At 44.2% G+C, this 12,016-nt stretch overlaps 1 protein-coding gene across 4 annotated transcripts in view; it reads left to right on the forward strand.

Moving 5' to 3' along the window:
- LOC106583242 (type II inositol 1,4,5-trisphosphate 5-phosphatase) overlaps positions 1-12,016 on the forward strand; it is a 31,717-nt gene that overhangs the window by 8,888 nt on the left and 10,813 nt on the right. For all 4 annotated transcript variants that reach the window (XR_006761158.2, XM_014167185.3, XM_014167187.3 and 1 more), the window contains 6 exons: positions 4,037-4,133; positions 4,797-4,991; positions 6,244-6,345; positions 6,826-6,940; positions 9,012-9,128; positions 9,906-10,093. Coding sequence is in view for 3 of the 4 variants with exons in the window: in XM_014167185.3 (XP_014022660.2) it covers positions 4,037-4,133; positions 4,797-4,991; positions 6,244-6,345; positions 6,826-6,940; positions 9,012-9,128; positions 9,906-10,093 (814 nt within the window). In the remaining variant the exon portion in view is untranslated. The remainder of the gene's footprint in view (positions 1-4,036; positions 4,134-4,796; positions 4,992-6,243; positions 6,346-6,825; positions 6,941-9,011; positions 9,129-9,905; positions 10,094-12,016) is intronic.

Consider the following 12,016-nt stretch of genomic DNA (forward strand, 5'->3'; position numbering starts at 1 on the left):
ACGGGCAATTAGTAGCCACTTACCATTTTCCATTGGAAATGGATGGACACTGTAGTTTGTGATTGTCTTGGGTTCTCTTTATTTTTGTATCTTGGAAAGTGTCCATACTAGTAGACTGCAGATAAGAACATTAAATGTCTCTGCCCATTTTATTATTCCTAGATAGAAAGGGTTATTATATGCAATGCTGAACTTTGTGATGAGCTCTGACTTCTTTGCACCGACTTTTGTGCACCCACACTCTAGTATACTACAGCTAAGTGGTTGACTCTCACTTTTCATGTTTCTATTTTAAGACTGCAATAAGTGATAGCAAGACTGAATGGTGAAAGTGGAGCTTGCTGTATAGAATGAATAGTGGAGGCATGCTATCAATAGTTCCAACCGTTGGATTGGTCTCACTGACATTTTTGTATAATAATTCATGTGTGGTATATGTATGCAGAAGTCTGAAAGCTATCCATTCAATTCTCATAGGGTTTGATCATGCACTGTAATTTTGCCTTTACAGTGGATTGTTTGTTGGTGTAGCATTTAACAGGCTTAAAGAGCCTTACAATGACCACAGAGGAGTATAAAGCATGCAGCGGATTACTGTAAGTCCTGCTAATAAGACACTTTATAGGCTAGCTCATTTTCCCTTCTCTGTGGACAGGACAAGGGTAAAATGCAGTGACTCATTCTTCTCAAATAGGTCAATTGAAAGCCAATGTAGGCGTAGATGTTTACTTTCAATATTAGGTTAGGTCAAGGACTGGGAAGCTCCCTTGGGAGTTGGAATCTTGTGTATTATTTAGGACTCAGGTGAAATGCAGTAAGTCATACTTCGGAAATAGCTGAGATCCACTGTAGTCCTTGGTCTAGATGTTGACTTTCAACATGAGCCTGGCTTGGTGACTGGGAAGCTGTCTAGGGAGTTGGGAACTAGGAATCTTGTGTGTTGGGGCTTACTCCTCCTCCACATTGGCCTCTCACAGCTCTCTGGGAGTTTCCGTCTGATCTCACAGGGCATAGTTTGTTTCCATTTCCTGTGTTCCAATAGCACGCGCGCACACACTACAAATGGAAATTTGTGCCACAGCCCCCCACTACACTGTAATTGATACCGCCATTTTGTTTACTCAAAATAGCGTACTGGCTCTCTAATGCCCCTGTTTTGGACACCAGTATGCCTAAAGACAGCATTCAATAGCCTATACTTCACCCTCTCACTCTTGGTTAGCTGTTAAAACAATATATTCCATTATTTCTGCAGTCTTTATCAGGAATTGTAACTGCTGTAGCTGTAGCCTCTGATTTCTAAGCGATTTCATTGCACTACATAACTTTGTGTTCTTCCTCTGGTATTGGTTTGCAGTCACTTTCCATAAACAATAGATAAAGCTAACATTTATCTTGACGGTCTTGTGAGAGTGTATAGTATGCAAGGAATTACCCTGAGATGGTAAGAACGTGTGTGTGTGTGTGTGTGTGTGTGTGTGTGTGTGTGTGTGTGTGTGTGTGTGTGTGTGTGTGTGTGTGTGTGTGATTCGAATTAGGCTTTGCTAAAGGATGAGCCTATGTTTACGTTGTATTAGCCTATGTGAACTTCCAACTGTTTTTCTAAGGAAAGGTTGGCCCAAGTCCTATCCTATTGCAGGAAGCTATTGGTTCCTGAAGTTGTTAGGTCTAGTTCACGAAGCAACTCAATACATTTTGTGCTTAGCCTTGGGTGTAATCATTAGTCCAAACCGTTGCAAATGGAAAACATTTAGCAATAAACAAGAGTTTCTATTGGATAAATTCAGTTAGGTCTCCCAGTTTTCATTCCTGTTTGCTTCATTTGGTTCCTAGTGAATACACCATTGGTCCCAGATTTGTTTTTGCTATCTTGTCCTCATACTGGATAAGAAATCTCAAAAGCTTGTAGGCCTGTTGCATGAAAACATGTTGGCTATTTTCTTGCACAGCAGCTTGTATTGAGTTGATTCCCGAAAACAGTATGCAATAAACAATCAACTCGCAATCTGATACAGCTATGTAAGACGGTTGGTGGTTAAACAAAAAAAACGATACTCCCTCTAAAGCAATTTCCTCTTTAATACACTTGCCATGTTCGTAGAGTTTCTTCTGCCAAGCAGTAGCAGACAGTGGCCTTATTGTGTTAGACTCAGGCTTTCACACTTCCATTGATTTAAACAACTTAAAATGCAATGTCTTGTCTAGGGTATCTTGCAATAGAGATTTGATGTCAGTGAGATTAACCTGGATAAATAAAGGTTATGCCTGAACAAAAATATAAACGCGATATGCAACAATTTCAAAGATTTTACTGAGTTACAGTTCATATAAGGAAATCCAGTCAATTGGAATAAATTAATTAGGCCCTAATCTATGGATTTCACATGCCTTGGAATACAGATATGCATCTGTTGGCCACATATACCTTGAAAAAGACAGTCAGTATCTGGTGTGACAAACATTTGCCTCATGCAGTGCGTCATCTCCTTCGCATAGAGTTGATTGTGGCCTGTGAAATGTTGTCCCACTCCACTTCAATGGCTGTGCGAAGTTGGCGGGAACTTGAACACACTGCCGTACAGAATGTTCCACATGCTCAATGGGTGACATGTCTGAGTATGCAGGCCATGGAAGAACTGGGACATTTTCAGCTTCCAGGAATTGTGTACAGATCCTTGCGACATGGGGCCCGTGCATTATCATGCTGAAATATGAGGTGATGGTGGCGGATGAATGGCTCGACAATGGGCCTCAGGATCTCGTCATGGTATTTTTGTGCATTTAAATTGCCATTGACAAAATGCAGTTTGTTTTTCGTAGCTTATGCCTCCCCATACCATAACACCACCGCAACCATGGGGCACTCTGTTCACAACGTTGACATCAGCAAACCACTCGCCCACACAACACCATACCATCTGTCTGCCATCTGCCCGGTACAGTTGAAACCGCAATTCATCCATAAAGTGTACACTTCTCCAGCGTACCAGTGGCCATCGAAGGTGAGCGTTTGCCCACTGAACTGAACTGCAGTCAGGTCAAGAGCCTGGTGAGGACGACGAGCATGCAGATGAGCTTCACTGAGACTGTTTGTGCAGAAATCATTTTGTGGTGCAAACCTACAGTTTCATCAGCTGTCTGGGTGGCTGGTCTCAGACCATCCCGCAGGTGAAGAAGCCGGATGTGGAGGTCCTGGGCTGGTGTGGTTACACGTGGTCTGTGGTTGTAAGGCCGGTTGGATGTACTTCCAAATACTCTAAAACAACATTTGGAGGCAGCTTATGGTAGGGAAATTAACATTCAATGCTCTGGTGGACATTCCTGCAGTCAGCATGCCAATTTCACGTTCCTTCAACTTGAGACATCTGTGGCATGGTGTTGTGACAACTGTACATTTTAGAGTGGCCTTTTAATGTCCCCAGCATTAGGTGCACCTGTGTAATGATCATGCTGTTTAATCAGCTTCTTGATGTGTCAAACCTGTCAGGTGGATGGATTATCTTGGCAAAGGAGAAATCCTCACTAACAGGGATGTTAAGTTTGTACACAACATTTGCGAGAAAATAAGCTTTTTGTGCGTATGCAACATTTCTGTGATCTTTTATTTCAGCTCATGAAACATGGCATAAACACTTTACATGTTGCGTTTTTTTATATATTTTTTTATATGTTTCACTATAGAATATTATAAAATGCTATATCTAATGCAATGCCTTTGAAGACAGCCTCAGTCCATTTTACATACATCCGAGTTGGCAAGGACCAAATCGACTTCACTATTGACCTGTGTGGTCTATTTCAGGCATGAGCTGATTTGATTCTTCACCGGCGAAGCATTTGCATTGCTAGCTCCAGGGGCCTTTATAGGATTAGTGTTTGCACATGGCAATGTATTTGCCTGATTAGAATGACTTGGTTTACAACTCCTGTTGTCTCTCTTCCTTTCTCTTGCTCGCTCACTCTTTCTCTTTATCTCCTGCTCTTTCAACTCCCTCCCACGCTCTCTTTCTTGCTTTGTCTGTCTCTCACTCAACAGGGAACTCATTGAACGCAGTAAGCAGATCCCCAGTAGAAGGAAACAAAAGGGTCAACAGTGGAGTGGAGCACCCCAGAGTGGAGTCCAGCCCAGAGAGGTAAGTACTGAACACCACTCTCCTCTCTCTGACAGTGGTATGCAAATGGTTGGCGCTTGACGAAGGATAAAATGGACGAGTGTGCCATGTTGCATTTCTGCTCTCGTCCTCTAACCCCGGTCCTGTATTGATGACATTGAAATGTTTATGTTGCGATTATTCATTAGCCATGTTGTTCATTAGCCCGGCTGGAAGCTATACTGCATGTGTAGCCCGCCTTGACCCTATTACAAAATCACTATATAATGTCTCTCACAACATTAGCTTCCGTCCAGGCTAATGAACATCATGACTTAAGAAAAAAAAACATCCACAACACAAACCATCCTAGACATTAAATAATGATAGCCTAATTGTAGCTCTGCATAGGAAAGAACTTGGTGCCGAGTGCAAACACACTCTTGTGATACCTTTAGTTGGTTTATTCTGAAAGGAGATGTGTAGTGGTAGTAGATGTTATACAGTAGTAAAGGAGTGCAACTACATTTCTGGCCCTCCTGCCCCCCCCCCCCCCACCCAGACCGTGTTTATATTCACATTTTGTCATTTAGCAGACTTTCTGATCTAGAGCAATCTACCATCAGTGCATTCAACTAAGGTAGCTGAAACCTCCACATAGCACAATCATTGCAAGTAAAAACGTCCATCTTGGGGGCCCCGCAGCCAAGGGAAAGTGAAGCGTGAGGGCTGGGATGAGCTGAAGTGCGAGGGCAGGGATGACCTGGTACGTCAGTCCAGTCACACAGCGTCCAACAAAGCCACAATGCTAGCCATGCCGCAGTTTGGCCTGCGCGACAACCTCGTCCGCTGTGAGCTGCTCAAGAACGAGGACATCTACACCTACCTGGAGAATTTCAGGTAACCCCACTGCCTCTGTCCCTATCAAAGTCACTGTAACATGTATTCTTATATCCTTTTCATGTTGCTGGGCTGGTTAAGCATCCACCATTGCTGGACCAGTGACTAGCCCGCTACTCTATTACTTTATTCACAAGCCAAGCCGACTGGTACTGTGCTGGTCTGGTAACACATCCAGTTGCTGGAAAGGACCTTGTTAAATTAAATATCCCACCTACCACAATTTGCTCCGGGTTGGCACAATAGTGTGAAAAAGGTATGTTTAAGCAATAAGGCCGGATGGGGTTTAGTATATGTCCAATATACCACGGCTAATGGCTGTTCTTAGGCATGACGCAACGCTGTGGTATATTGGCCATATATCACAAACCCCTGAGGTGCCTTATTGCTATTAAAAACTGATTACCCATGTAATTAGATCAGTCAAAATAAATATTTTGTCATACCTGTGGTATACGGTCTGATATCACGACTGTTAGCCAATCAGCATTCAGGGCTCGACCCACCCAGTTTTTGTATTTGTAGTATCCAACTTCTATGCAAACCAACATCGATGACTCATCACAATTATCAGGAACAGCAGTCAAAACGCAAGCTACAGGGTTGACACATTTTGCGGTAAACAGGATGTCAGTGTAGAGTTGTGAGAAAGCATCTCATAGCTATAACTGACGAATTAAAGAATTGTCCATTTCCATGTAATGTTGAAGGAAATGGTTGCTCTCGAATTACTATCCATACTCATAGTAATTCATTTCTAATGCAGGTTTTAAGCAAAAGGGTTTTACAAATGTCTTGGTGATAACAAGCGTTTGGTTCTATCCCAATCTCTCCACCCACTTGTACAAATACCTTTACGAACTTGAAAGTGACTGGTATATGGAAACTCCGTCTAGCCCATGTCTACACCAATCCAATGCTTTTACATTTGTGGGCAGTAGTGGAAAAGTACACACTTCAGGAGGAAGAAAAGATTATAAGGATGCAGGAGGTTTGTACAGATGCCATGATAACAAGTACAGATCATGGACAGTGTCATGATGACAAGTGATTTATACTACAATGCCCTCTGGTGGTGGACACACACATAGCTCTGTGAAGTGTTTAGGTTCTTAACGCCCATTGCACCATCTGAAGGGGCTTGCTAAGGTCATGTCTGCCAGACACCCGCACAGTTCACCAGTTACGCCTATATTAGGCAGTGTTAGGCTTTGCTCCCACTCTCTTACTTTGTACTTACCACTCCTCTCAGTTTCTTCCTAGGCACGTACAATGTGAACGGCCAAACCCCCAAAGAAGGCCTCCGTCCCTGGCTGGGCTCCACATCCACTCCCCCTGACATGTACTGTGTGGGGTAAGTCCCATCCCATCCACCCAGGCATTACAAATCAATTCCCCTCTAAATCCATAGCCCACATAGACACTGACTGTACCGTCTGAGACCCCACTACAAGAGGGTGAGTTAAGTCATAGATTGTGTGCAGTGGGAAGACAGTCGTTGTTGCTACAGCAGCAACAGAGCCAATTCAGCCAAACCTCTATGAATCGTGTCTCCTTCCCAGTGTGCACGACTAGTCTTGTGGTGTTGCAGATGATAAAAATAAAAAACATTTATGTAATCTGCGAATTAGGAACTTTAACACAAGGTTTTCAACCGTAGAAGAGACAGTCAGTTGAGAAGAGTTTACTCACGCTCTCCTTGATCATGTTTATCAGGGCACGCTGTCTCAAAACGCTTAGCAACGGAAAACCAAAATAATTATTAATTGGTTACCTTCGGATAGTACCTCCCCCATTTTGTTCCGTGCCTACTGAACATGAGCCTGTGTTGCAGGTTCCAGGAGCTGGACCTGAGCAAGGAGGCCTTCTTCTTCAACGACACGCCCAAGGAGACCGAGTGGATGAAGGCTGTGTCTGAGGGGCTGCATCCAGACGCCAAGTACGCCTTAGTAAGAACCTCCCTCTCCTTCAGTTAACCACTGGCCACTTGGCATGCCCAGTCTTGCTACTGCCACAAGGTTGTGTGTCCTAATACCAATGTAAAAACATCTAGCTGTAGACGCCCTCATCTGCTAGTGACTTAATGCCGACTCCACTTTAGTCTGACCCACTACAGGCGGTCCAGGAAGAACCAGGCACGTGTCCATATCCACAAAGAAAGGAAGTTAACTGGTAATGCGGCTATATAGTCAGGTCTGTACATAACATAGCATTACACACACATTAGGCACACTAACACAGTAGGCCTACTACAGAAGCATATCAGCTGAGAGAGGAGCTAATCACTGATGAGGCTAGCTGACAGTCAGGATTTATGGCCATGTCTCTCCAACCAGCTAGAGATCTTATCTGATTTTTAGGAGGCACCTTTGCTTAATTTGGGGCTCCCGAGTGGCGCAGCGGTCTAAGGCACTGCATCTCAGTGCTTGAGGCGTCACTACAGACACCCTGGTTCAAATCCAGGCTGTATCACAACCGGCCATGATTGGGAGTCCCATAGGGTGGCGCACAATTGGCCCAGCATAGTCTGGTATAGGCTGTCATTGTAAATAATAATTTGTTCTTAACTGACTTGCCTAGTTAAATAAAGGTAAAAAAATTATAATAATTACTGGGCCAAGGCTGTAAATCAAGTGCACATGCTCGAGTGCACCAGGCTTTCTAGAATCTTCCACAACTTACTTTAGCTTGAATATAACACACTCTCTTGCAGTAGTTGAAACATGCACTTAATTCTTGTGATAATAGCTGCAGACATGCAATAGTTACAGTGGCTGGCAGTTCTGTAATTAGACGACATGCATGAGGTAAACAATGCTACCAGCTGGCGACAGAACAAATGTACATATGTAACAAGATAACCAACTCTAGCAAGGTTTCAGTAGCATGCATTAAACATCCACAACAGTAGAAGGCCCCAATTTTCATTGTGGATGCACGCACAAACACGTCTAGAAAACACACTGAAAACTTGGTCCCCAGCCAAACTTTGCGTCCTCATCGGCTGAAGATGATAACCACTCTGAGCTAGAGTGGGAGGGGCCAGAGTCCAAATGTCCATTTGGGCACGCTGATTGGCTGAAACAGACAGCAGAGAAGGGGAGAAATCACCCTAATGGTCCTGTGGGGAAGGTTTCTTGCATGTTTCTTCTTTATAACTGAGGCCCTGTTTGAATACGCCAAAAACGCATCCTTCCTTCCTTAAAATAAAATAATCACCGATGTGAGAGGGTTGGATTGGTTAAAGAAGCGGGGTGCTAATCTTGCTTTCACTTGTCCAAGCACATGCATGTCAGTGATTACCTCAAGTCAGTGAGGAAGGAAGGATGCATGTGGTCACAGTTTGTACAACTGAGTGTCTCTGTACTACAAATGTTTCCAAAGCAAAGTGTTATGATGTTGTAATGACTTATTTGCTTCCCTTTATACTGTAAAGTGTGGTTTTGTTAACCTGGTGATAGCTTGTACATGAGCTTCTCTCTCTTCCGATCTTCTTTTTATCTAGGCTTATTTCCCCTTTTTATAAATTGCAGACTCAAGCCAAACTGCTTCTTCCTCTTTGAAGGCTCGTAAAGATTTTCTCACTCAATCGCCCAGTATGATGACATGTAATTTGTCAGTCCTCTGTCACTGGTGTGAATTTAGCACACTTGGTCACTTCGTAATTGACATAGCATAGGTCAAGAGTCTGTGAAATGGCTGGTTTCACATGAATATGATAATGTTGTGTTAAATCCTACTTAGGTTTATACCCTTGACAGGATTGAATGTGGAACAGTCTTGCTGTTAGCAATTTCGCATTTTTGCTCCTGCAGTGTTGACATGAACAATATTGCGTCGTCCTGTATTCCACTTCACTGCGGTCCTCCTGACCAGATCTCTATTGTTTACTCCTTCCGCTAACGCTACGTGAACAACCATAGGTGTTTCGTAAACAGCACAAACACATCTAGGATCAGGCTAATAGCTAATGCTTGTATTGTCCTGTCTGTGACCTATGACCCCTGTGTATCCCTACAGGTGAAACTGGTTCGTCTGGTGGGCATCATGCTGCTGTTCTATGTGAGGAATGAGCACGCCAAGCACATCTCTGAGATGGAGGCAGAGACCGTGGGCACCGGCATCATGGGTAGAATGGTAGGTTGTGTGTGTCCAGTGAGGGTATAGTAGGAGTACTTATCCTTGGCCGCTAAGCGGGCTGTAATCAATTGCTTAGCAGTCTTGGAAGTTTAGAGTAGCAGGAGGTTGGGTGGCGTCCACTAGTTTCATTTACCTTCCATTTTACAGTTAGATAAGGCGTTATATTGCTCTACAACCCCTTCTACCTACAAACTCAGCTTTTACCAGGGTTTAGAAAACCAGTTTTCCTCACATTTGTAGCCCCAAATACACCAGACTTGGAACCAAGGTATGTTTGGAAAACATATTAGATTTCCTATTGTTCATAGAGCTATATTTTTTTGTATACAGACGTCGCGTTCGAGTGACGCGCTCACATCCCGGTACCAAAAAGCTCTGTAGCAGGATAGCTAACGCTAAAGTCGGGACCTTGACAAACTTAACAGTGAGTGAGGGATGACCATGAAAACAGACTGATGGCTATAGCTATGTTCAACCAGTTGATTATTCTTCTGGCTTTATCTAGCTCTATTTGTGATAGTTTACCTTGCCTCACAGGCTTGTTAGCTATCCAATCCTCTGACATCTGCAATGTTTTTGACAATGACCATCTGATTCATGTTTGTTAATAACTTACACGAGCTGCATTTGAAGTTGCATGTGATCGTATCCACTGCTAGATAAACAAAGCTTTTTCTGAAACTGTACTGCGTGTGCTACTTTTCATGACACAGCAGGGAAATGGTTTGTTCTATAAAGGCACATAATGTAAAATGTTTTACAAACACCTCTCAGGGAAACAAAGGTGCTGTGGCCATCCGCTTCCGCTTCCACAACTCTGACATCTGTGTGGTCAACTCCCACCTGGCCGCCCACATCGAGGAGTACGAGAGGCGCAACCAGGACTACAAGGACATCTGCAGCAGGCTGCTTTTCCGCCAGCACGACCCCGCCGTGGCCCCACTCGCCATCATGAAGCATGAGTATGAACAAGTCTTTAGTACAAAGCAGTATTTCCACTTTTCAGGGTTGTGTTCATTAGGGCATGATTTTTTTAAATGTTTTACATGTTTTGGAACCAAAACATTTAAATGAGCATTTCTTATTGGATATGTTTTGGGTTGTGTTCATTAGGGCACACGTCGATAATATTTAGCAAAGGAAAACAAGAGTGTTTCTTATTGGACGAGTCCAGATAACCCCTGCCTTTTTTCAGTATTTTTTTTGTTTGTTTTTTGTGTGCCTAATGAACAGGACCCTGGATTTGATAGTTGTGGTGGTACATCATCCTTTGTATTTATTCCAGCATGGTGCCATTTTCTCAAGGGAACAAAATGAGCGAATGTATTATGTAAACATTTGATCACAAGACCAGTGCACCTTGCCAATTTCACATAACTTTATAATGGCTTACATGAACATTTGAAATGAATGCAGTGTTTTGATGCAGTCGTAGAATGGGATGAGTTCTAGAACCACATGCAAAGCCACCGCCACATGCAAAGCCACCGCCACCGTTTTCCATGTTGAAGTAGAAATATACTGCTCAAAAAAATAAAGGGAACACTTAAATAACACATACTAGATCTGAATGAAAGAAATAATCTAATTAAATACTTTTTTCTTTACATAGTTGAATGTGCTGACAACAAAATCACACAAAAATAATCAATGGAAATCCAATTTATCAACCCATGGAGGTCTGGATTTGGAGTCACACTCAAAATGAAAGTGGAAAACCACACTACAGGATGATCCAACTTTGATGTAATGTCCTTAAAACAAGTCAAAATGAGGCTCAATAGTGTGTGTGGCCTCCACGTGCCTGTATGACCTCCCTACAATGCCTGGGCATGCTCCTGATGAGGTGGCGGATGGTCTCCTGAGGGATCTCCTCCCAGACCTGGACTAAAGCATCCGCCAACTCCTGGACAGTCTGTGCTGCAACGTGGCATTGGTGGATGGAGCGAGACATGATGTCCCAGATGTGCTCAATTGGATTCAGGTCTGGGGAACGGGCGGGCCAGTCCATTGCATCAATGCCTTCCTCTTGCAGGAACTGCTGACACACTCCAGCCACATGAGGTCTAGCATTGTCTTGCATTAGGAAGAACCCAGGGCCAACCGCACCAGCATATGGTCTCACAAGGGGTCTGAGGATCTCATCTCGGTACCTAATGGCAGTCAGGCTACCTCTGGCGAGCACATGGAGGGCTGTGCGGCCCCCCAAAGAAATGCCACCGCCAAACCGGTCATGCTGGAGGATGTTGCAGGCAGCAGAACGTTCTCCACGGTGTCTCCAGACTCTGCCACGTCTGTCACGTGCTCAGTGTGAACCTGCTTTCATCTGTGAAGAGCACAGGGCGCCAGTGGCGAATTTGACAATCTTGGTGTTCTCTGGCAAATGCCAAACGTCCTGCACGGTGTTGGGCTGTAAGCACAACCCCCACCTGTGGACGTCGGGCCCTCACACCACCCTCATGGAGTCTGTTTCTGACCGTTTGAGCAGACACATGCACATTTGTGGCCTGCTGGAGGTCATTTTGCAGGGCTCTGGCAGTGCTTCTCCTGCTCCTCCTTGTACAAAGGCGGAGGTAGCGGTCCTGCTGCTGGGTTGTTGCCCTCATACGACCTCCTCCACGTCTCCTGATGTACTGGCCTGTCTCCTGGTAGCGCCTCCATGCTCTGGACACTACGCTGACAGACACAGCAAACCTTCTTGCCACAGCTCGCATTGATGTGCCATCCTGGATGAGCTGCACTACCTGAGCCACTTGTGTGGGTTGTAGACTCCGTCTCATGCTACCACTAGAGTGAAAGCACCGCCAGCATTCAAAAGTGACCAAAACATCAGCCAGGAAGCATAAGAACTGAGAAGTGGTCTGTGGTCCCCACCTGCAGAACCA

The sequence above is a fragment of the Salmo salar genome, chromosome 02, assembly GCF_965601325.2.
Source record: "Salmo salar chromosome 02, fSalSal1, whole genome shotgun sequence".
In the NCBI taxonomy this organism is placed as follows: Eukaryota; Metazoa; Chordata; class Actinopteri; order Salmoniformes; family Salmonidae; genus Salmo; species Salmo salar.